The sequence below is a fragment of the Squalius cephalus genome (genome assembly GCF_949319135.1).
Source record: "Squalius cephalus genome assembly, chromosome: 17".
NCBI lineage: Eukaryota > Metazoa > Chordata > Actinopteri > Cypriniformes > Leuciscidae > Squalius > Squalius cephalus.
Genome location: NC_137138.1, coordinates 9,558,041 through 9,584,723, shown reverse-complemented (window position 1 = coordinate 9,584,723; position 26,683 = coordinate 9,558,041). Strand labels below are relative to the sequence as shown.

The 26,683-nt window shown below is 37.6% G+C and overlaps 1 protein-coding gene across 22 annotated transcripts in view; it reads left to right on the top strand.

Annotated features, from left to right (window-relative positions):
• The window catches only part of nedd4l (NEDD4 like E3 ubiquitin protein ligase), an 83,797-nt gene that overhangs the window by 36,390 nt on the left and 20,724 nt on the right, over positions 1-26,683 (top strand). For 4 of the 22 annotated variants that reach the window (XM_079898520.1, XM_079898519.1, XM_079898530.1 and 1 more), the window contains 10 exons: positions 1,579-1,629; positions 11,201-11,262; positions 11,785-11,887; positions 12,922-13,082; positions 13,254-13,389; positions 13,580-13,765; positions 15,408-15,488; positions 20,009-20,065; positions 20,830-20,964; positions 22,135-22,302. In XM_079898520.1, coding sequence (XP_079754646.1) covers positions 1,579-1,629; positions 11,201-11,262; positions 11,785-11,887; positions 12,922-13,082; positions 13,254-13,389; positions 13,580-13,765; positions 15,408-15,488; positions 20,009-20,065; positions 20,830-20,964; positions 22,135-22,302 — 1,140 coding nt within the window. Of the gene's footprint in view, positions 1-1,084; positions 1,136-1,578; positions 1,630-11,200; positions 11,263-11,784; positions 11,888-12,921; positions 13,083-13,253; positions 13,390-13,579; positions 13,766-15,407; positions 15,489-20,005; positions 20,066-20,829; positions 20,965-22,134; positions 22,303-26,683 lie in introns of all 22 variants that reach the window. The other 18 variants (XM_079898525.1, XM_079898524.1, XM_079898513.1 and 15 more) reach the window with 9 other exon arrangements.

Below are 26,683 nucleotides of genomic sequence, written 5' to 3'. Positions count from 1 at the left end.
GTTCCTGCTGTCTTGATTTCAGCTTGTTTTCTCTGTTTCTGCACATTTCAGCCTCTTTAACGGCTCAAGTCAACTGCTAACTCAGCTCTGTCATAGACGATGACTAAGCAAATATTTATTTTTAACACTCAGACCATTGTGTGGGAAAAGGGTTTTCAGGGTCATAAAGACATGATATCTTAATGGTCTCAAAGTCACTTTGGTTAAAAGACATCAGTTAAATATTTTTTTACTTATTTAGAGCATCTTTTTTATTGCCAAATAGTTTGCTTAGTGACAGGAATCTTTGTCAAGACATAATTCTTCTGCAATGTAACCTTTAAGATTAAACAAGCTTATTGAGTTTCCTAGGTCATTCCTTCATACCTTTTGGGTTAATTAATTGCTTCATTTAGCTTCTGTTTGTGATTCACAACTGCTGTTGGTGGATTGGTGGCTCTAACCCCATTTGACTCAGAAACACTTAACATTTAATCAGAGGAATGTCTCAGACATGGTGGGTTTTCCATGATGAATAGGGGGTTGAGAATGTATTTGTGGCCCTGTTTTTCACTCACCACCACAAATAGTGACTCATACTTAACCTTTCCACAATAAATGAGCGTTGTTGTCCGAAAGCTACACCCATTCTGCTGCTCTGGTGCTGACTAACTGGGTGTCATTGTTTTTATACATTTTTTTTTCAATTTTTTATAATTTTTTTATTTATGATATATATTTATTTATTTAAATGTATTTTTATTATTATTATTATTTTATATGCTCAGATATGCTTAAGATTTTGTTGTTGTTGCTGAACTGTTTTTCTGTATGTATGTAGTAGTTTGACCAGTTTTGAGATGTTGCTAAATATCTCAGATTTAATCGGTATTGGACAACGTTCTCCCAAATGTGGTTCCCGTTAACTACACCCTCTGTGTATTTTTTAAATATTTTACTGTTTGTCATTAATGTCATTTTCAAAATAAAGCATATTCATGGCGATTCGTTTTTACAGATACATTCAGTGCCATAAACAGTGTGCACCCCAGATTGCGAGGATGTGCTCGTCTTTGTTGTCTTAATAAGTTTATTCCACACACAGGCTCGCATTGGTCATGATCGGTCCAAGAATGGGCATTTCAACATTGGTCAGGTAATCTACTGGTCTACCCTGACCCAACTACCTGACAATTACAGCTGACAATCTCACAGTTTGGCTTATTGGAATTGGTGGATGGATTGAAGGCTTGTGATTGGCGGTTCATACATTAATACACTCCTTCTGACTTTTGACCCTTATTCATTACTTATCTGCTGCACCTCATTGGGTTGGTTGTCAGGTTTTTCCTTTTTAAAGTGGCACCTTTGAAATGAACACTGCCCTTATTACTGTATTTCCTTTCTCTCTCTTTCTTATGCATACACACTCATTCTTCTTGGGTTATACAGATGTGTATTTGTCCTCATCTTTGTGGTTTTCATTGCCAAGTCCTGCTGAAGTCAGTCACTGTTTCACAGCCAAAACTCTACATTACTACTTTTTATATTATTTTAATTTCTTCTCGCCCTCTCTTTTTCTTTCTCTTTCATATATAGACCAGAGATGACTTCCTTGGGCAGGTGGATGTGCCTCTTACCCATTTACCGGTAAGTTCATGTGCTCTTGTGACATTCAAGTAGATATCTGGTTTGCTTTTTTTTTGGCTTTTTTTTGGGGGGGTTTCAGGATTTTTTTTTTTAGCTCTTAACTGAAAGGTTAAGAGATGGAAGTTATTGAGGGTCACATGACAGCAATTAAGCAACTCAAAATGTTGAAGCCCATATCCCTGTACGGAGTGGAAAGGGAATTGCTTGGAATGTAAACACACAGGCTGCTTCTGAGAGGGCTATCCCAACTAAAAAAATCAATCTGCCAAAAATAAGACGCACTTCCAGGGTGGCCCAGTTTAGCCCCTACCACAACATTATTCAGTATAATAATGTAATAATGTTTGGTCAGTGCAGCATTCCATTCATGTTAAAATACATGTCACATAAAATACTTGACCACCTAGCTAATCACTTTACAACACCCATCAATTTTAAATCTTAGCACTGGCTAGGTTTATATGTCATCATGGACTGTATATTTTCTAGTTGTGTTGTTGCAATACTGGAATTTCTAACTTTGATATGATACACCATCTTGTGACAGTGCAGTAAACTATACGGCCATGTTTATGTTTACTTTCACTTTCACTTTTTAACGGAAAGGGTGGAGTGATTAATTAATGGCGGAAAGGGAAATGGAGGTTAGGCCTATTTAATAAGGTGGAAGGAGGACACGTCACCAGGGGTATGTTTCGATTCGTGAGAAGGAGAGTGAAGTAAATGGTTACCATGTGGAGTGGAAGACGGCGGTTGTTTGAACTGAGGCTTTCCGCGCATGCTGTCTGATGCGACGTAGAGTCTGGCGATTCCATAGCGACGCACCTTAAAGACCGGCTGTTGTGGGTGAGCGGTTCACTCTCAAACGAGTCCAAGGCCGTTAAAATTCCTTCCTGGAGCCAGGCGAGGTCCAACTACACTCTCCAGTTTGCGTTTCCGTCCGCCAAAATTGGTCAGTGTGCCCGACACGCAATCTCACACTACACTCATTCACACGCTATCAGACACACACGCATTCCATTCACATCCGCACATTTGCTTCTTGCTTACTCGTGTTTTTTGATTAAGTTGAATGCATTATCGTTGATCTTTGAAGTTTTGCCTTTTGTTTGAGTTTTCACCCGCGAAATGTGAATTGAATATGTTTTTCCCTTTTTCTCTTTTGTTATATGGAAAGTTTGGCGTGAATATGGACGCACGAATCTGCCAGTGTTGACGCCCAGCTAGAGTGTGACCAGTATGACCTGGGATTTCGTTTATAGCGTTTATGTGATTGTGTGAACACTGATTTTGAACTGTGAAATTTGAATGTTACATTAAGAACTATATCTATCTCTTTATTTGTTTATTGTTTGTTTAGTTGTTTGGTTGTTTTTTCGAAATAAGTATTCTTTTTTCTTAAAATAATGTTTGTGGACATTATGTAATAAATTCGAGTTAAATTGAGAATACTTTGGTTTTGTGTGTAATCAGTGGTTTTCTTTGCTATCCTAGGTGTTTGATTTTTGTCAGTTTTTAGAAAACTGTCTGGCGCCCGAATTTTTCGTTAAAAAATAATAATTTAAGTTAGGGCAGCCACCACCACTGTTACAGAGTGGCGCCCGAACAGGGACTTGAACACAATTGAGTGTGAATACGTGACTACTTGTGAATGTGAATTTGCATTGACTTATTGAATTTAATTTTTTTCTTTACTTGAATTGTTATTTTCTTTTTGTATTTACATAATTGGGAAGTTTTGAATTTTGGAACTAAAGTGTGGGAATCCTTTTTACTACACCTGTCAAATTTTATTTTTATTTTATTTTTTTTTTGACTTTTTGGACAATTGTTTTGAGACACTTGCTTAATGTTGTGAACTGTGTGAAATGTGAACTACATTTGTACAATTAAAAGGCAATGTAAATTATATGAATTAACTGACATACACACTACTGATTTGCAACACTTTTATTGCATCATTTATTGATATTATATTTCCTTTACATAATCATGGCAGAGCACCCTTCCCCACACTCAACCTTTGTCGAAATGGAGGCTCCGGATGTGGCCACCCCTAATTGGCCACCTATGTACCGTCCAGCTCCTCAGGAATCCTATGCTCCAACTTTCTGCCACACGCCCACCCAGTTCAGTCGCATTGTGCAGCCAGGACCACATGTGCAGTTTGTGTCCACACCTTTAGGAGGCAGCATTCCAAATCAACCTTTCCCACGGGAACCAAGACCTCCAGAACCCATGCAATTATGCACTCCATCACCTGGGACATCATTTCCAGCCGCTGCTTCACCACCACCTTCTTCATCTTCAGGGGTACAGTATGACCTGCCTAGAACTCTCCCAACACCTGGAAGAGAGATTGGTCAACTCACTGCACGAGCACAAGGTAACTGGGACCAGTTGCATGATTTCATGACCAAACAAGAGAAAGCTGTAACTGAACTCACTAATGAACTCAAGTCCAACTCGTCCAGCCATGAGAGCCAGATCACTAAACTCGCTGGAAAGATGGACGAAATCAAGCAACAACTCTCCACTACATTATCTGCAAACAAGCAGCAAGCTGAAACTGAGTCTGATCAGACAATTAAAGCTATGAAAATGATGATGGCTCAGGAACTCCAAAAGGTAGAGAATACCTTAGTGGGAGAAGTGCGCTTCATGGTGCAACAGTTGCAGTCTGAGATTCAACAGGACATTCAATCAGTTCAACAGCACTTTAAGAAGGATTCTAATCAACTGCTGGAAAAAAGTAGTCAATTGACATTACTCACTGACAAATTGTCCACAAACATGAAAGAACTGCAAACTAAAATGGAAGCAAAGTTTGAGAGTCAAGAAAAAAGAATAACTGACCTGAGTGGGAAAAGTATTTCTCTTCATAACCCCTTATCTCAATCACCATCACAAGTGACTCATCCAGCAGCCCCTGCTACTGCTGTTAAAACTGACCACATCAAGCTAACATTTCCCGCATTTGGAAGGCCAGCTGACGACCCAGATCCTTTGTTGTACATAACATGATGTCAAGACTTTCTTGCTGTACATCCTCTAATGGACGCTGATATCTTGGCCACCTTCAGGACAGTTTTATATGGCACTGCGCGTGACTGGTGGGAAGTTGCCAGATCATCTGTCACAACATGGAGTGAGTTTCAGTCTGTTTTTCTTGCTGCTTTTCTAGCTGAGGACTATGAAGATGAGTTGGCTGAACGTGTCCGCCATCGGATTCAAGGCGAAAAGGAGTCCATAAGGGATTTTGCTTTCACCTACAGAGCTCTCTGTAAAAGATGGAAACCAAGTTTAACTGAAGCAGACATAGTTAAGATGATCCTTAAAAACATAAAACCTTACCTCGCTAGTCATCTTCGTAGCCATGTAACCACCGTGGAAGAGTTGGTTCGACTGGGTCACCAACTGGAGAAAGACCATGAACAACAGAAGCAGTGTGACAGCAAAGCTGGTTCCAAAACTGTTGTCGCATCACCCAGAGGGATGACTCCTGTCCAACCTGCTGTACAATGTTGGCGATGTAGAGGACTTCACGCACCAGGTACATGCCCTCACTTTACTTCTCCAGCTCAATCAACCCCGTCTTCAGGTTATCAGCCACCTAGTAACAAACGGAATTTCCAGTCACCCAAGCCACCTGGCCAACCTTCCAACAATTCAGTGTCTTCAACAACTATGAAGAATTCTCAAACACCCCCAGGTAAACCCATTTCCACCATTACAGCTAGAAGTACATCATCTACTCCTATCAATCCTGTCAGCGTGCCTCAACAGTTAATTGTGCCTGTTAGTGTTGGCTCATGGAAGGGAAAAGCCATTGTGGACACAGGTGCAAGCTATACCCTTATCCATGAGTTTCTCTGGAAGAACATTGCTCAGTCACCCCATGATCTCCAACCCTGGACACTTGGACCTTTGTATCTTGCCAACGGTGAAGCAGAGGTTCCTCTTGGATGGCTGAATGTCTCAATTAATATTCATGACAAAGTATTCACCATACCAGCTGCAGTTCTAGCACCCAAAGCTCTGTCATATTCAGTAGTCCTGGGCCTGGATTTCATCTTCTTTAGTGGTTTACAAATAAGTGTAATCGACAAAAAGTATACTTTCAAATCTACTCCTGACGTGGAACACCCATTCCAACCAGGCTGGGCAAGTGTACCTGAGAACAGACCCAGAAAAGGAAAGCAACAAGGTAATACCAACCAGAGTATCTCTCTCTTGAGTTCAATTCCTCCCCCTCAACCCAAATTTACATTCAGCACAGATGACATGGACATTAAAAACTTTATTGACAGTGCAGTGAATGGAGCCCACTTACCGGCTGATGGAAAATGCCAGCTACGTCAAGTCTTGGAGGCCAATCCAGAGGTATGTGCGCTCAGACCAGGTCGCACTGATGTTCTCCAACATCGTATTTACCTCACCCAGCAAGTACCAATAAAACAACGACCCTATCGCATGTCCCCTGCCAAACAAGCTGTTGTGGAGAAACAACTAGAAGAAATGTTGAGTGCAGGCATTGTGAAACCTTCTCATTCAGGTTGGGCCTCACCGGTTGTCCTTGTCCCAAAAAAAGATGGGAGTCTCCGGTTTTGTGTAGACTACCGTAAGGTAAATGCTGTTACGGAAAGTGACGCATACCCACTGCCAAACATAGCCGAGATATTGGAATCTCTTTCTGGAGCTGCTATTTTTTCAACCATTGATCTGAATAGCGGTTACTGGCAGGTGACCATGGACCCTGAAAGTACAGCGAAGACAGCATTTATTACACCATTTGGATTATTTCAGTTTAATGTAATGCCATTTGGATTGAAAAATGCCCCAGCTACATTCCAAAGATTAATGGAAACGGTTTTGGGCGAACTACGTGGTCACAATTGCTTTGTGTACATAGATGACATCATCATCTATTCCCCAACCATTGAACAGCACTTCCTTGACATCCAGAGTGTCTTATACAAGCTGAAAAAAGCAGGCCTGACTATCAACCTTAAAAAAAGCAAATTCTGTCTGCAGGAACTAGCGTTCCTAGGCCATGTCGTGAGTATTCAAGGCATCTCTGCTGATTCCAGCAAAGTTGAAGTTATTCGTTCTTACCCAATTCCAAGAAACCTCAAGGAGGTCCAGCGATTCCTTGGTTTAGCCGGATGGTACCACCGGTTTGTCCCATTCTTTTCCCAGATCGCTGAACCCCTCAATGCCCTGAAGAAGAAGGACAGAGTTTTCCAGTGGACGCCGCAATGTCAGCAGGCTTTTGAGCAGTTGAAAATAAGCTTGATGACACCTCCCATTCTGGGACACCCAAATTTACAGCACCCCTTCATTGTCTACACAGATGCTAGTGAGACCGGTCTGGGCGCTGTGTTGACACAGAAGGACCATGGGAAAGAGGAAGTCATAGCTTATGCTAGCAGAGCTTTGAACAAAGCTGAAGTGAATTATTCTGCAACGGAAAAAGAATGCTTGGCAGTAGTTTGGGCTCTGGAGAAGTGGCAGCATTATCTGGAACACAAGTTGTTTACTGTTGTTACGGACCACTCTGCACTGCAATGGGTGATGGGGTCCACCAAGACCTCAAGTCGTTTAATCAGATGGGCCCTACGACTGCAGAGATTCGATTTCATTGTTGAATACCGGAAGGGAAAGCTAAATGTGGCACCTGACGCTCTCTCTCGAATCCCCATCAGTGTGAGTTGCAACTTGTATGCCAGCCACAAGGAGTCAGAGGATCTCCCAATCTCTCTGGATAAGATCTGGGAAGAACAACATAAAGACACCGTAATTATGAAAATATTGCAGACTATGGCAGAAGGTGATGACAACCTGAAAGAACAATATGAAGTACTGGAGGACAAGCTTTACCGTAAAGCTCACCTGGCTGACAACCAGTTGCATTATCGTGTTTGCGTTCCTAGTAGCCTCATTCAACAGGTACTTCAGCATTATCATGCTAGCCCCTTGAGTGGCCATGGAGGAATATTCAAGACCTATAAGAGAATTCAAGAAGTGGCTTTCTGGCCAGGAATGTGGAATGATGTCAAGCAATGGGTAAAGAGATGTGTAAAATGTCAACAACTTAAGAGTGACAATCAAAAACCTGCTGGCAAAATGCAACACACCACTGTCACTCACCCAAATGAAATGCTGGGTGTGGACATAATGGGGCCTTTGCCGTGTAGTTCCAACAGAAATGCATATCTCTTAGTCTTCATCGACTACTTCACTCGATGGGTTGAGATGTTCCCCATGCGAAATGCCACTGCACAAACGGTTGCTGCCATCTTCAGGAAGGAGATTCTGACCAGATGGGGTGTGCCTGATTTCCTGCTGTCTGACAGGGGTACACAATTTGTGTCGTCTGTATTTAAGGATGTCTGCGAAAAATGGAATGTAACTCCTAAACTGACTACTGCATACCATCCTCAGACCAACATGACTGAGAGAGTCAATCGCACACTTAAATACATGATAGCGGCATACCTAGATGAAAATCACAACAAGTGGGATCAGTATTTACCGGAGTTCAGATTTGCCATCAATTCTGCTGTCCAAGAGACCATAGGAATGACTCCAGCGGAACTGCAACTGGGAAGAAAGCTACAGAGTCCGATGGACAAACTTCTCCGAGGTAAAAATCTCAATCCTGATGTGCCAGCATACGATGTTGTTCATTGTTTAACCCAGCTTCAATCCAAAGCTATGGAAAACAGCAAAAAGGCTCATGTTAGACAAACAAGAAATTACAACAAACACAGACGAGAACTAACATTTAAAGAAGAAGATCGTGTGTGGATAAGGAACTTTCCACAATCTAGTGCAAAAGCTAAATTCACTGCTAAACTAGCAAGTAAATGGAAAGGTCCTTACCGTGTAATAAAACAGCTGGGTCCACTGAATTACCGTGTTGCACTGGAGACTACTGGAGAAGATGTCCGAACAACCCATGTGTGCAATATGAAAATGTGCTACCCGACAGCCGAAGAATTAGAGTCCCAAAGTAAGGAAAAACTCCGAAAAATATTCCATGACAACTCCGATGAAGAAGAGGAGTTTCTGGGATTTTAACACTCCCAAATAAACAACCATGGGTTGTTTTCTTTCAGGGGGGAGAGAGTGTGACAGTGCAGTAAACTATACGGCCATGTTTATGTTTACTTTCACTTTCACTTTTTAACGGAAAGGGTGGAGTGATTAATTAATGGCGGAAAGGGAAATGGAGGTTAGGCCTATTTAATAAGGTGGAAGGAGGACACGTCACCAGGGGTATGTTTCGATTCGTGAGAAGGAGAGTGAAGTAAATGGTTACCATGTGGAGTGGAAGACGGCGGTTGTTTGAACTGAGGCTTTCCGCGCATGCTGTCTGATGCGACGTAGAGTCTGGCGATTCCATAGCGACGCACCTTAAAGACCGGCTGTTGTGGGTGAGCGGTTCACTCTCAAACGAGTCCAAGGCCGTTAAAATTCCTTCCTGGAGCCAGGCGAGGTCCAACTACACTCTCCAGTTTGCGTTTCCGTCCGCCAAAATTGGTCAGTGTGCCCGACACGCAATCTCACACTACACTCATTCACACGCTATCAGACACACACGCATTCCATTCACATCCGCACATTTGCTTCTTGCTTACTCGTGTTTTTTGATTAAGTTGAATGCATTATCGTTGATCTTTGAAGTTTTGCCTTTTGTTTGAGTTTTCACCCGCGAAATGTGAATTGAATATGTTTTTCCCTTTTTCTCTTTTGTTATATGGAAAGTTTGGCGTGAATATGGACGCACGAATCTGCCAGTGTTGACGCCCAGCTAGAGTGTGACCAGTATGACCTGGGATTTCGTTTATAGCGTTTATGTGATTGTGTGAACACTGATTTTGAACTGTGAAATTTGAATGTTACATTAAGAACTATATCTATCTCTTTATTTGTTTATTGTTTGTTTAGTTGTTTGGTTGTTTTTTCGAAATAAGTATTCTTTTTTCTTAAAATAATGTTTGTGGACATTATGTAATAAATTCGAGTTAAATTGAGAATACTTTGGTTTTGTGTGTAATCAGTGGTTTTCTTTGCTATCCTAGGTGTTTGATTTTTGTCAGTTTTTAGAAAACTGTCTGGCGCCCGAATTTTTCGTTAAAAAATAATAATTTAAGTTAGGGCAGCCACCACCACTGTTACAATCTTTTAGTACAGTGCTTCTCAAATTGTGGTAACTTGGAACTCAAATTGGATTTACAGTCCTAAAATTGTATAATTTAAAGTGGTGTTTTCTGAGAATCCTGAAAAAAGTATCACCATTTCCACAAAAATGTAAAGCAGCACAACTGTTTTCAGCGTTGATAATAACAAGAAATGTTACCTGAGCATATCAGCATATTAGCATATTAGAATGATTTCTGAAGGATCATGTGACAATGAAGATGATGCTGATAATTCAGCTTTGCATCACAGAAATAAAATACAGGGTGGGCCATTTATATGGATACACCGTAATAACATGGGAATGGTTGGTGATATTAAAGTCCTGTTTGTGGCACATTAGTATATGTGAGGGGGCAAACCCATCTTGAGGAGTTTGCCCCCTCACATATATTAATGTGCCACAAACAGGACTTTAATATCACCAACCATACCCATGTTATTACGGTGTATCCATATAAATGGCCCACCCTGTATATTAAAATAGAAAACAGTTCTTTTAAATTTGTAATGTTTCACATTATTACTGGTTTTACTGTATTTTTGATTAAATAAATGCCGCCTTGGTGACAGGTGTTGGCAAGCTTTGCGCTTGATAAAGTCATTGGTTTTCAAAATGGCATTTTGTTCCAGTTAACTTTTGAGCTAGAGATAGCTTTCTTGCAGTGGACATTTAGGAAAAGATTTGGAATGGAACAACCCTTGTTTTTGTTTGAAACTATTTCCAGTGGCTAAGTGACATTTCTGTGCTGGATTGCATATTTAGTCTCGCACACGGAGTCTGGTCTGTTTTCCTTGCGGCCGCCTACATATCTACTATTCACTTCTGCATGGTTGCAGTCCAGACCACTCGCTCCTTTTATGCCTGCTCTTATTGCTGAATATTTAAAAGTGGTTTCCTATACTTGGATCAGACATGTATAGATGGATATATATTTCCTTGGAGTGTTTATTTATTAAGATACCTTGCCGATTTGAGTTCTTTCTGGTTTTGAAGTCTGAATGCTTTTCACCTCTAGTTTGATCTAGACTTGCCAAACAGGAAAGCTCTCCCGTTTTCCTTCAGGGCCTCCAATCTTTCCTCACATAGTTTTGGTTTCGGGCACTGGCAGAGGTGCCAATTCCATCAATTTCCATCAGATTGTAGCCACTAATGACCAGCTACGAATATCCAACCTGTGGGCAGTTTAAATGTAACGGGAGAACAGTGTTACATAAGACAGCTGGACGCCACCCAAGGGTCTTTATCCCCCGTTCCCCACCTTCAGCCAAGCTGGGACTGTTATAGATTAATGCTTTGTGAGATTGCACTGAGATTAGCCCAGATCTGATGCATGTTTGTTTATTTTCTGTATTGTTTGTATAGACGGAGGACCCTGCAATGGAGCGGCCGTACACATTTAAAGACTTTCTCCTGCGTCCAAGAAGGTCAGTGGTTATGCAGCTCTCACAAACACAGTACAAGAACTTTAGTGTTATACTTTTAGTTACAACAGTCTGATGCATTGGTTTTGCACTTATTTACCTTATTCACGTTTGCTTCGATACAGCACATTTCAGAACAAAATGTGCAACTACCAAACTAACACCAGTGAATCCCCTTAATGCTTTGTGGCTATAGTTACAGTCAAAGATTTTGCACGGGAACAGTTAATGCTTGTGCACTCTGCTATATATTCAATATACTCGTTGATTACTCCACTTGACTATGTGTCACTATATGGGTAAAATATTTTTTAAGAAAGATATTGATGCTCTCTAAATATTAAAATAATTTCAAACAATTATTCTGCTTAAATTCTGGTGTAATTAAGGTCTAAATAAATGCAGTTACCACTTAAGGAAAGAAAACTAAATATGTTAACATTTTGATGTCTGTACTATATTTTACTGTACTCTGATGACTGTACTTGACTGTACTCTGTGATGACATGTTTTTATGTCCTGTAGTCATAAGTCTAGGGTGAAAGGCTACCTGAGACTGAAAATGGCCTACATGCCAAAGAACGGCGGGCACGAGGAGGAAAGCAGCGAGATGAGGGAAGAAGCTGAGGTAAAACCAACCCATTAGCAGGAAGAATGTATGTATTTTATCTCCTTTAAATGACTCCACTTCCCCTCAGCGTTCATCTCAAAAAGAAATTACTTCAGGTTTAAATCAGGTTTTTTTTTTCTAGCAACAAAGACAGATTGACATTTTTAATAAATTATATCAATAATGCCCTATCAATTTTTTTTAGAAATATGAATTTGTTCAGACAATCAAATTTATAATCAACTAATTTTAATCAACTAAATCAACTAAAATGCCAAAATGCAAGTAAATTAATAATATATTAATAACAAGGGCAGTGCCAAAGTACAGAACATTTTCAAAAGACAAAAAAATATAACTAAAACTTGACCTCATATGAAATAGTAAATGTCAAAACATGTAGATTTAAATTAGATGTGGAACGTTTGTGTATAGATGTAGACCATCCAAGGTTATAGACCCTGGCACATAACAGAGAGAAGGCTTGAAATGTTTTCTATCTGAAAAGACACAATTAAATGTCTCCTTTCTTGCTTTCTCTCTTGCTTTTTAAGTGATTTTTGGTGGCTTTTTATGCTTTTTATCGTCTCATCCCCACAGACTACTTGGCATTTTCCATTTTAAAGTATGCCATTTGGCTTGAACCGGTTGACTGTCTGGCATTTCCTTCCTTTAACTTTCTAGCTTCCTGTTCTCTGACTTCTATTCCCACTGTTCAGTTTTCGCTTTGGTTGAATATTTTTCTCTCTCTGCTAGTCGATAATACAGTGTCAAAGCAACTGCAATAGTAATCATAACTTGGTGGACCAGGATTTTAAGCTTTAAATGGCACACTGACTTCAAGACGTATGACTTCCTTATTGAAATATTCTTGATATTAAAATGATCTTATCCCTTGTCTCTAGAAATATTGTCCCTAGATGTTTTTTTTTTTTTTTTTGGAAAACTTTTGGTACTAAAATGATTACTTTTGTTGAACATCTGAGTCTTACTTACTCTTTTGTCTCTCATCTTCTTTTTTTTTTCTCTGTCTCTCACTTTCTTCTTCTCAGGGCTGGGAGGTGACAGACTCCGCAGATCCAGGTTCACAGAGACCTCAGCAGCTCCTGCCTCCATTGCCTCCAGGCTGGGAAGAGAAGGTGGATAACCTGGGCCGGACCTACTACGTCAACCATAACAACCGCACCACGCAGTGGAAGAGGCCCAGTAGTGTGTATGTGACCTCTTTTGCCATTTATCAAAATGGTTTAAAAGCACATGTAAAAACAAGCAAAAACAATGAAATAATAAAATCAACGTTTTACAACATTTTTCTTTGTGACGTAAAACCTTACCAGACTCTAATATATGTGGAACAATTTTTATCTCCCCATCTGTGCTTTAGGGATGTGGTTTCAGAAACGGAAAATGATAATCAATTGCGGCAGATTAACCAGGAAGCCCACAGAGTTTTCCGCTCTCGACGGCACATTAGCGAAGACCTGGAAAATGAGCAGCTGGACATCAGGGACATAGACGACGTTAGTATTTAACCCCTGACCCCTGAGGCTATGACTTGAGCTAGATAGCATCATCATTTCTGCGAAAATCTTTTGCTTTTTTTCCCCCCTCATTGTGGTTAAAAATCATAAGAATATCAGAATATTTAGTGTAATAAAAACAATATTCTGTTAGGTTCTGTAAGGCTCATGCATATCCCTCCTTTTCCAGTCATGGGAACCCATATCTGAGGAAGACCCAACTTTATTGACTGAAAGTCTGAACCATTCTCTGTCCGGACCCTCCTCTCTGGCGATGCCCCTCTCCAGCACTCCAGAAATCTCAGATGAGATCAGCCTTAGATTGTCTCTCGCTCCAGACACAAACGGAGAAATCCCAGGACCCAGCTCTGCTGTGGTAAGGAAAAAAAAAATCTTTCTATGTTATTAGATGTTATAAATACATCTTTATATACAGTTAGTGGCCAAGTGATGTCCGTAGGGGATGTTTGTTTTTAATGACCCTACAAGTTTGATTAAACCATCAAAATATGAGGAAAATATTTCATATATGAGGGAAGAACAAAACACTTCTGGTATTTTTTAAAAAAAGCATAGAAAACCAAAAAGCTTACATTGGCTATAACATAATATTTTGTTGTTACTCTCTTGTTTTTGCACAAGTTCTTTGTATGACAGCCTGGCCAAAATATGATGTCCGCACAATTTGGCATGTTTCATAACATTATCAGAAACAAAACAATTGACTTCAAGCACAACTGACATATTTTTTTAGTCTACTTCAGGGTATTGCATTTGAAATTCTTGAAATTTTGTTATAATGATGTCAGAACTAATAGCTGACTCTGAAACACATCCACACATGTGTACCTCTGTACACTCATGCTGAATCACTCGGTGAATCATTGTGGAGGCAGCGCAGGGGTCTTCTGTAAACTTCTGTGAACAGGAGCCACTCAGATTGGAAAAATCTCTCTTACTATGGCTTTTGTTAAATTCTTTGTACTGGCTTGTCTCTTTTTGGTTTTCTTTTGGACTTAGATTGTGGTTTTCACAATAAAATTGCTTAATACATTCTCCATTTGTTCAGACAATGTAGTCTACATGTCCAGACTGATCTGTGCAGAATTAATTTAGTTACACAGAGCTGAAGGTGCTACAGACTCTTATTTGTAGCTGAAGGTTAGACTGAATGTTTAATAAACGGGGCCTAGGGAAGTTGAAACTGAACATTTTTCCTCTGCTGATGCCTATCATGACATCTGCCATAGTGCTATATTCATCAAGCATATCAGATACATAAGCGCCAGAGGCATTACTGTATTTATACAGTCATGCACATGATGCGTTTAAAATCGCTCAATCGCTCACTCATCTACCATTAAATACATATCGAATGGCGCATGTTGTATGAATTTGGTCACGTCGCATTTGAAATGACAAAAAAAAAGTACCTGAAAGCAGTTTTTGGAAATAAATGATATAATACATATATATTAATATGAATATATATTATATAAATGTATTTTCAACCACTGCTTTCAAGTGCATTTTGTCATTTCGAATGCGATGTAACCATATATATACATATGAAGACTTAAGATGCAAAAGCCTCTAAGTCCATCTAAAGTTTTTGTTTAATATTAACATTTTTATCAGGCTCCTATGTATAGGTTATGTATAGGTTATTATTTTATGTTTGTGAGTAAATTTAGATTTATGCTTTGGATGCTATTCAACTTTTTGTATGAATTTAGTCACATCCCAAATGGCAAAAAACTACTTAAAAGCAGTTTATATATAAAAAAGAAATGTATATATTTGTAAATATGAAATTATTTCCATTAATTTTCTTGCTGTTCAGATCATAAGCAACTGTAACAATTTGAGTGAGGCCAAAATATTAGATTTTTGCTGGCTGTATGAATTTAGGGCCTGTACCACTTAGAAAATGGCCACTCAGATAGATATTAGATATTTATGTCTTTATTTATTTATAACCGTGTCTAATGCCTTTTTATCTCTTTCTCTCACACCAGCAGAGTCATCTTTCCTCTCGGCTACGCTCCTCTAGTATGACTGATGGAGTCAGTGATCAAACTCAACCTCCCACACCAACGGTACACCTACTTTTCTCCTCCTCACCTCTCCTCCTCACTGCATGTGGTGATTTGTTTTACTCACAGGACCGTATCATCTTTTACTCTTTTGGCTTCAAATCCTGTTGTCTCTAATGAACATCTTGGCTACCTTTGGGAATGACAATAATGTGACAGTAGGAATATTTGATAACACTTTCAAATGCTTTGAAGTAAACATGAAGTTGAAATTAAAACCCTATTTACTTCATTAATACACATTCTTGTCTTAAATTTGATCATTTCAAAGAGGAAAAAAATCAAAATGATAAAATAGGTTCTCAAACAACTCTACTTTTTAAAGATGAGATCATCACTTTTCATGATCTAGTAGTCAATCCCACATGGAAACAAATCATTTCCCAACCTACAGTTGTTAGAATGAGTTGAGGATAATACTGTTGACTTTAATCAACTTTGGAGCCATGACATTCCTGACACATTGAGCCTCGGTGCTCGTAAAGGTTCAGGTCCGACATGGAGGATTTCCTGACAATCTTTTCCATCTCTTACTAATATTATCCTCCCACTTTGTACTATATCTGTTGAATAAAATAAATAACACACATTTTCACATTACATAATGCTTGACAGATCATTAATGCACATGCACAGGTAGTTAGAAATATCTTTAAAATTTGATTAATATATTAAATATATATATTTTTTAAATGAATATATATATATTCATATTTCACTGATGTTAAGCATTATATAATGTAAGTGACAAAATACTCAACGTTATATAAAATGTCACCTGATGTTCACTCAGAAACGTATCACCTGTCTTTGTGTTTTTGTGTGCGTAATCTGTGTGTCAAAGGATAATTCAGAGTGACTTATAGGGTATTATTAAGCTCCTAGGACTGATTTATTGAAGCTATAGTGGTGATTATGATGTCATCGGATGAGTTAACATGTTTCCATGGTGATAATGTGACTGTGGGAGTTCTGGAACATTTGACAGTGCAGCTTTCAATGTTTGGAAAAAGAGTGTAAAAGAGTTGTAATCAATTGTCATTGCACAGGGGCATTTCCATTTAAACATTGGTTTATTGATGGACATACACTTGTTAATGCTGATGTAGAGGAATTACCACAAACTAAGTAAAAACGTACCACTGAGAAAAGTCCTGCTGAAGTCATCCTTGTGATTGAGGTTAGGGTTGATTTAACTAGTTCTTCCAATGTTTCATCATTGTTCTCGGGCTCGAATTGATATGGTTAAATCGACTCCATCGTTACTGTCCTTACAGTGTGTACTGTACAGTCATTGAGAATTTAGGAAGCCTCTGGAATTGAAATTCAGAAATGGTAATGGTCGTTTAGTTTTCGACACACGCTTTAAGCAGTAGACCAATCACAACAGACTGTGCTGTCTGACCAATCAGAGAGACCGAACCTTCAAACAAACCATTTTTAGACTCTTTGAGAAATGAGGTGATGTGCAATGTATATTATGAGAAAATGAAAGGATTTTTTTTACCTTGGATGCATGTAAACCTATTGTATTTTTGTACTTTAACTTGGTTTTTAATGCTGTAAGATGCATCGATGCACAAGAAAAACAGTGTGCTGTCTTTTTAAATGATCCTCCAAATGCTGTTTTACAGCAGATAAGCCACATATGGTAAAATTAAATTACCCGTCCCGTGTGGATGAGGTCACCGCGTGTGAACTGCTCCCGTTTACATGAGACAGGAAACAGACACAGACACTGGATGTTTCACTGGAAGTCCACCACATCTTTGAAGCACTTTTGCCTCATTTAAAAGGCATTCTCAGCCTTGAGACTTATGTATTTATTTTCAGAAAATGTCCTGCCGGCTGGTCTCACGTGACACGCTACTGTGTGCAACTGTTTGAAATTAGGTTTGTGGAAGGGTTAAGAGGTTGGGTTAGTCTCTCCTCTGTTTTGGTGTCTATTTCATTATTGTATCATGGCATTTAGACTAGTGCATGCTGGGAATTTCCAAGATAAGATCTGGCAGCTCGCGCGGTAACCTTGTGCTACGGATTAAGATCAGTTATTGAACCTTATAAAGGCATAAAGCAAATGTGATGCACACTCAATTTGGATTTACTTCTTAGCTTTGTGTGATTTAGTTGTTTGTAGAGCTTTATTTATTTGAGTACTAGATGTACTGACAAGGTGTTCAGAACCATATCAACACTTGACTCTGGAGTTGTTCACCCATAAATGACAATTGTCTTAATTTACTCATCCTCATGTCGTTCCAAACCTGCTGGAGTTTCTGTGTTACATGGAGCACAAAAGGAGATGTTTAAGTGAATGTTTGTTCTGCTCTTTTTCATACAACAAAATATCATAACCTCTAAAAAAAAAAAAAAAACAAAAAAAAAAACAGTTATGTACCATAAAAATAGCCCATACAATTCATGCTCTATATTCCATGTTATCTAAAGCCATTTTTTAGGAAAAGCCAGAATTTCCACTACCTTTCAAACATTTGGGGTCGGTAAGATTGTTTAATGTTTTTGTCTCTTTTGTCTCTAAATGTCTCTTATGCTCAGCAAGGCTGCATTTATTTAGTAAGAAATACTGTAAAAACAGTAATAATGTGAATTATTACTACAATTTAAAATAACGGGATTTCTTTTTTAATGTATTTTAATATATTTTAAAATGTAAAAGCAAGGCTGAATTTTCATCATCATTACTCCAGTCTTCATGATACATGATCCTTCAGAAATCATTCTAATATGATGATTTTGGTGCTCAAGAAATTTTTCTTATTATTATCAATGTTGAAAACAGTTTTGCTACTTAATATTTTTGTGGGAACCGTAATAAGTTTTTGCTTTCAGGATTTTTCGATGAATAAGTCAAAAGAAAAGCATTTGTTTTAAATAGAATTATTTTGTAACATAATAAAAGTCTTTGCTGGTGCTTTTGATCAATTTAAAGCATTCTTGCTGAATAAAAAGTGTTAATTTCATTTTTTTTTTTACTTCCTGACCCCAAACTTTTGAACAGTAGTGTAAATCTGTTACTGTCATATATTGTATGGTTTTTAGATTTGTAATATAGTCAGTGTGTGCTGCTTTTATGATCTTCACAATATCTTTTGTGTTTCTCCAAAGAAAGAAAGTCATACGGGTTTAAAATGACATGAGGATGAGTAAATGATGACATGATTTTCATTTTTGGGTCAACCGTTCCTTGAAGTGTTATATCTGATTCCCTGATTTACTTGTGAATTACTCTTACTCATCTGGTCCAAGTTTTTGCAAGGCATCTCCTAGTGCCTAGTGTCTTAAAAGTACAAACTGTCCACCTGAATAGTTTGAATATAAAGTAGTCACATTAATCTTTTACCTCCACACTTCAACAACATTCTTGAACTTTGAACTTTGAAGGAACATTTCCTTTACACTGGAAATTAAAAAAACGCTTTTCCTTTTGAATCCGCTTTCAAATAGATGCCATTTCCGTGTTCTCTCTGCGTCGCGTCTACTTTGTTCTGACAAGAGGCCGTTTGGTTGGTGGCCCGGTTGTCTCTGACTGTGAAGTGCTTCTCAGAACTGCAGATGAGGGATTTCGCTATAGTCACAGCAAATCTGTATGATATCAGCGTGGGCGAGAGGTGGCATTTCCCCCACACTTCCTGTCCCTGTGTGCAAGTAGGCTGACATTTCACACCAGTGCAAATGTTCAATCATTACTTGAAAGGATGGCTAATAGGATTGCTCTGTTTGAGACAAGTGTCTTTTATTACATCCATATAAAAGCAGATGGAGAGCATTTCGTTGTCTTTCAGAGAGTTGAATCTTTCAGCGTTTGAAATGCAAACTCTGTGTGCCTATCGGATGTTAGTCCAGGTGGTGTTTCCTCAGTATTTTTACAGTTGGTGAGTCAGTAGGCAAGTGTGAGTCAGTTTGAAATGCTTTATTATTATTATTTGTTTTAGTTTCATGGTTTCATTATTAATGTGTGGTGTTCCCTTACAATTATATGAATTAAAGGAATGGTTCATGCAAAATAAAAATGCTGTCACGATTTACTGTCATTTTAAGACAAAAACAAAATGTTGAAACTGTAATCATCTCTTAATTGCAAATTATGCTTTTTTTTCCTCCACAAATAAGCACCTGGGTATTTCATGCACTCTCTTATCATTCTTTAATCAAATCAAATCAAATCTCAATGTTTTCTCAAATCTAATTATTCAACAGTGATTTCATTTTAAACCCACTCTCTGAGGTTCATCTAATCACATCCCGTTTGTTATTCCACTTTTTTGGGGTTGCTGTATCCTTACGTCACACTGCGGTGGCACCTCTCACAAAATCACCCCCTTCAGTTGTCAAAAATTACCTAAAATAACCAAAACCACCCTGAAATCAACCCCCCTCCCCTTCTCACCATTACACTTTCTGGCTGACCCTGTCCTTCCATTTGCCCTCATTTCCCCTCTCCCACTGGCCCAAAACTGGGCAGTTGCCCGCCCCATCTAAAAGCAGCTGTTATTGTCCAGCAGAGCTCCCAGACCCGACGAACAAGAGCACAAACGGTCACAGGCGTTGAGGACACCATGGTAATGTCCACATGTTGTACTTTGTGTTCTCCTGTCTTCTTGGTTCTTCCCCTTCTTCTTCTTTTTTTTAAACATATTTCATCATATTAACATATTTTAAACATACTTTATTTTTGTATTTCATTTATTTTAATTTATAATGAGGTGGTTATTATTATTAAATAATAAATACAATTAATATAATTACATTTATTATTACTTATATTAATTTATATTTATAAATTAATAATTTGTTTTAATTCATTAAATTTAAACAATAGTTTTTTTTTATAATAGGAGCTATATTTTAAGGGTTGCACATCTCATTTACTTTTTTTGTTTTATACCAGTTTTTTCAGCATGTGTATGACCATAAAATTAGAGATTGTAAAGGTTTGCTTTACACCTCGACTTGTCCATCTTCACCCTAAATGTAAAGTCACCCAGACACATTTATCGGAGACATTTCAAACGTGTTCGTAAAACTATAAGTCATGTCACTTAGAGCGGAGTGTGTTTTGTACGTTGTGTTGCTTAGGTGTTCTTGTGAGTGTGTTTATATCTACATTTGTGAAAATGTGTTAGTATTCTGACAATATTCCCACAATCATCATATTAAATGTCATATCAGTTCACAAGGCTTCTCATACAAATATGACCCTGATATCACTGTCAGTCCTGTTACAATGAATTAATCTAAATAGATTTCAATCTCAGCAAGTTTTTTTTCTGCTTCTCTTGGCTTCTGAATACACAAACTCATTTGTCCTTTTCACTTTGTTCAGTCTCCATCGGCCTCCTATGCCCTGACCACACCAGGCCTTCCGCCAGGCTGGGAGGAACGCAAGGACCCCAAGGGACGAATGTACTACGTCAACCATAACAACCGTAGCACCACGTGGACACGGCCCGTTCTGCAGGTACGTAATCTAGCGTAGCCTAGCTAAAGCTAGCAGAGGTCTATTCTTCATCAGGTGTTTTCCAGCATCATCCACTGTCAAATCTGAGTGACTTTTATACATTCCTTCTTTATGACCCATCTTTGTTTTACTGCATCAGTCTCATCATTTTTTATTGTTCTGCCTTTATCTGTTTGCATCCATGTTATTATGTACTCATTCCTTCACAACGTCTGGATGTTGTTTGTTCTGGCAAGCGTTGTGTGTTCCCTTGATTTATTTTTTGCTACTCTGGTCCCTCTTGATCTATATCTTATCGTCCTCTTCCTTGTCCTAGTAAACTAATTCTTCATCCTTTGTAGGATGCTCTCCATTTCTTTTACTTTTTAAAACAGAACAGGTAAAATGGTTTATTTAAAGAGGACCTATTATGCCCTTGTCTTGATTTTGTTTTTGGGGTCTACTAGAATAGATTTTCATGCTTGAATGTTTCATGCACATCATTTTTCACATGTTTTACATTGATGCAGCACCTCTCTTCACAGTCTGTCAGGAACACTCTGTTTAGTTCCTGTATCTATGGATCCCCTCCTTCCAAAAAGAGCAGTGTGCTCTGATTGGTCGGCTGGACGAAAGTGTTGTGATTGCTCAACCGTTTCGTAAATGACCATAACAACAATCACAAGTTTCAACACACTACTAACAGAGCTCAACCAGGCCTAATCCCTTTTATTTTGCATATGTCTTAGGCAGGAATTATTTAAAATGAGGAATATTTTGAAGTGTGCTTACTGATATAGACAATAACTCCATTTGAAACAGGCTTTGTAACTTTGCAGATGTTTTTCATGCTCAAGCAGCAACATTACACACTATAGAAAGTTTAAAATGTAAAAAAAGCATAATACGGTAGGTCCTCTTTAACTGCTCTACTGCTCTTTTAACTTTCTTAAAATATTCCAGTCATTTATAAGCCTGACAGACCATGTTTGTCCCCATAATAAAATTAAACCTTATGGTTATTGATAATATTCATCAGCTTAATTGGCCTTTGTTTCCTATTGTATTATTTTAGACCTTGCTCTCCATTCGGGACCTTTGTAAACCTTGAATGCACTCCAGTTAGGCTCGTTCGCCCATATACCTGACCTTGTGGTGGCTAGCTAGCTAACCCTTCTCTTTGCCCAACAGCTCACTGAAGATGGAGCCAGTACCTCAGCTGCGGCAGCAGGGGGCGCTACAGCAGCCACACCCCCCGCTTCCACCCCTTCCTCCTCCAGCAACCATCTAATCGAACCACAAGTGCGCAGACCCCGTAGCCTCAGTTCCCCCACCGTCACTCTCTCTTCCCCAGTAGAGGTGAGAACATCCGTCAGTCCCTCTGTTCCACCCCTCACTTCCTTCTCACTTTCCCCTCCTCCAAGCTCCAGTCCATCTAGCATATGCTTGATTCATCTCAAACAGTCTTGGCTGTTCTTAACCAATGTTTTTATACAAAGTTTCAAGTGTCAAGTGTTACACAAATGTCGGTAAGATTTTTTTAATGTTTTTGAAAGAAGTCTCTTATGCTCACCAAGGCTGCATTTGTTTGATCAAACATACAGTAAAACAGTAATATTGTGAAATATTATTACAATTTAAAATGGCTGTTTTCTATTATAATATATTTTAAAGGTAATTTAATCCCGTGTTGGCAAAGTTGAATTTTCAGCATCATTACTCCAGTCTTCAGTGTCACATGATCTTTCAGAAATCATTCTGATTTGGTGTTTAAGAAACATTTATTACTATCAAAGTTGAAAACAGCTGTGATTGCTGAATATTTTTGTGGAAAACATGATACTAAGTATAGTAATTTAAATAAAAACATTTTTTTTTTTAAATATTACATGTTGCTACTGTCCCTTTTGATTCATTTTATGCATCCTTGCTGAATACAAAATATTAAAAAACACTTTCAAAAACACTAATTTCTCATTAAATATTTCTCTTTTTATTTTTTGACATTTGTACATGCCATATTTTGCTTTGCTTTTCCTTGCAAATTAGCGACAAACAGTGCAGGTCATTGTGTCTTTTGTTTCATGCACATTGTAATTTTGCCCCTCATTTTTTCACTCGGGTGGCTTAATGTGAGGAATGTTTATTATATGTGTTGACATGGAGTTCTGAAGAAGAAAAAAAGATTCCTTCTAGATAAACTTCTGAGGTAAAAGTTGTTTGCACAAAGCTCGAGCCTCGACAGATGTTTTCGTGTGTTTGTGCATCTTTGATTTGAATCATGTCACTGGCACAATTGAGATTCAGATTATCATTTTGTGCAGTTGATTGCCATATGTTTATTACATTTGGTGCTAGACAAGTGTTAATGTTGAACTTGGGTTTCACACCTGTTTTGTTTCCATTGCGACTGTGCAGTGTAATATAATCACAATGTCCACACACAGTTGGTCGAGATAGGAAATCAGAATTACGTTCTTTGCACACTGCCACTGGCTTCTTTTAGGTATGAACAGCTGAGGCAAATGATTAGTCGTAGCCCTTGTATTATGCGTGGATATAAGTTTTAATATGAAAGTCTGATGTCCCAAAAGCAAATTCAATCGAGAGACAATTTCCTGACCTATCTGCTCCAGACCTTTCAATTCAGGGTAATTTAATTCACTTCGATTTACAGTAAAGGAAAAAAAGAATAATCCCGTTATTTAGCTTAGTGCCATTATTAGTCGTCATCTTGTTCTCTTACAGCTGCCAGCAAACCCTTTTTTGTTATTTGTTTGTTTTATTAAATGTTTCTGAGACTAAATGCTAGTCCAAACAGCCATACTTTCTTGAAACTGCTGATGCAGATAAAAGGGTAATTGGGTACCTTAGGTTAAGTTAATGTCATCTACTACACTGATATAGATATTCAATTATATTTTTCTTAGGGATGCGCCAAAATGAAAAATCTGGGCTGAAACTGAAAACGAAAAATTCAGGATGCACTTTGCCGAAAACCGAAAAATAAATTAATAATCAATTAATGTATTTTAAATGTAATTATTATCAAACGTATTTAATAATCAATACTCAAATATCTCTAACTGAGTTGTTGGCATAAGGCAGTTTTTATATCAACTTTTTAATAACAGATTTGTTTGTACTCCAGTTTGTTGGTAAAATATAATATAAAATATATTTAAACGACAATAAACTGTAACATGTATGTCTTGGACTGGCCATTGTGGTCATGCGTTTAACATATACGTCTGTGATTGGCTGCAATGATCAACGCTTCAAAAACATTTTAATAGACATTGATGACACAAATGTCTATTTACAACATGGTTTTGAAGCGTTGATCATTGTAGCCAATCACAGACATATATGTTGTGCGTGTGAACACATTGACCAATCAGAGACATGTTGAGCGCAATTGCCAACCAGAGGTGGTTAAGAAAACGTTCGAAAGCGCAACTAGATGCTACAAAATGCTAGAGGGAAATGCTGGTATCGTCACATTTTTAAAATTTCAGTACCGACTTGGTACCGAAGTCACACATCAATAGAAAACAGCACAGATTTTAGATTTAAGAAGCCATATCATTATGGATTAAAATCCATAGTGAATTAATATTGATCCAGAGCTAGTGTCCACACATCTGACTTGTTTAACTGTTGTAGCTTATCCATGTTGTGTGCACAAAATAGCACTAAACATCTGTTTCGGTCAATGATTTCAGCCCTCCAAAACCATTTTGAACTGAAACCAAAAATATTTTTGCTAGCAATTTAAAAATAGCAATTTTTGCTAACAAAGTATCTTCACTTCATTACTGTACTTAAGAACATTTTTCAAGTATCTATACTTTATCAGAGTATTTTTATTTCGAGAAACTTTTACTTCATTTCAAAGCATAATATCATACTTTTTACTCCACTACTTTTCATACAAACATATCGTTCCTCGTTATTTCTAACTGAAGAAATAGCCACGCGATAGCGATGTCCGATTCATGGACGAGCTGATTCGTTCCAGTGAACCTAGTTTTTCCTAATTTTTTAAATGGTATATGGTATATTATTTCACTTGTTTGGACACTTGAATGATCAGTAACTTAAATTGATATTTTGAGTATATTGAAGTTTAATGTTTTGATACTGTATAAGTTTTGGTTATAAAATAAAAAGTTTGCTTGTTTGCAGATCAGTATTAAATGTCTCCTCTAATCTTTCTTATTAGCGCTGACTAATGATTGATCTTACCAGTTATTTTTAGAATAAATAATAAACGTACTGTAGTTCATTGATTTAGCACTTTTTACTTTTAATACTTAAGTACATTAAAATTCAAGTACTTTTAAGTGAAAATGAGTACTTATACTTTTACTGGAGTCATATTTTATTAGGCTCTCTGTATTTTACTCAAGTACTTGATTTGTGCATTTCATCCCCCACTGGATTTTTGTGAATTTTTGTCTTTCTTTTTGTTTTCCTTCAAATAGGGACACATGCGATTGACACACACATATACTGTCTATTCACACATGAGAGGATTTATTGTAGTATTTACTGTCAGAATGGCAACTTGGCATTTTTATCAATTTATTAATGCTCCACAGAAACTGCAAAAATTCTTTGAAGACTTTGAATAAATAGTAAAACATCTTGGGATGTGTTTTTAATCTTGCCACCGGCTTTAAGGAGTTTTCCTTATTCGTGATTAATCACAAAGTTGAATTGAGCAGCTGTTGTTTGTATCAAGTTTTAATATACTCATCCCCATTTGCATGTGCGTGGAGGGAACAGGGCTGTTTTCTACCCCCGCTTTGTGAATTCGTATCAGTTGACGCTCCTGAAACGAGGGGTAGGGGCAGCTGTCCGTTTGCTTATCGTGAAACTCGCCAAAGTGTCACCATTGCCAAAAAGAAGTTTAATCTCTCAAACAGCCATGACTTCATAGTTTCCTTCTGTTCTATTGCTCTAAATCCATGTCTGACCTTAAACCTGCTTCTTATTTTGTTTTTATAGTCCTTTGTTCTGAGATATATATATATATATATATATATATATATATATATAAATATAAATATAAATATAAATGAATGAATGTATGTTATGGCAATATTTTTTGTTATATTAGCAAGTATAGCCATAAAACATTATTCATGTTAGTGGGAATAGCTTTAAACAAGTAATTCTAGTGATCCTGAAAAAGTCTTGTGCTATACTGATTGCTGATTACCACTGGAAATAATTTTGATCACTAAGTTTTAAAAAAGCATAAAAAATAAATAATATTATTATAAATAAAAATATATCATAATATTATATATTTTTTAAATATTATATTTTGTTATTATAATATATGTTATACAATCTATTTTATAAAATATTATATAATATGTTATTATAATATGTTATATATAATATATATATATATATATATATATATATATATATATAAATAATAAAAATATATGATATTATAATATTTGTATATATTATAAAATGAATTCTTTGTGATGCTTCTTACAAACTGAATCCAAAAATATGAATCCACGGCAACAGACCATATACTGTGGATAAAGCCCAAATTGTAATTTAATCCAGAACTTTCCTTTGCAAATTGCAAACAATTGAATCTGTCAAGATGGGCCTCAGCCAGAGCTAATGGCCTCCGCTGTGAAGAATGACTTTACTAATGGAATAAACAATAGCTCTTGTAGCTAATCTGCAGATGTTGGGGATGGGGGGA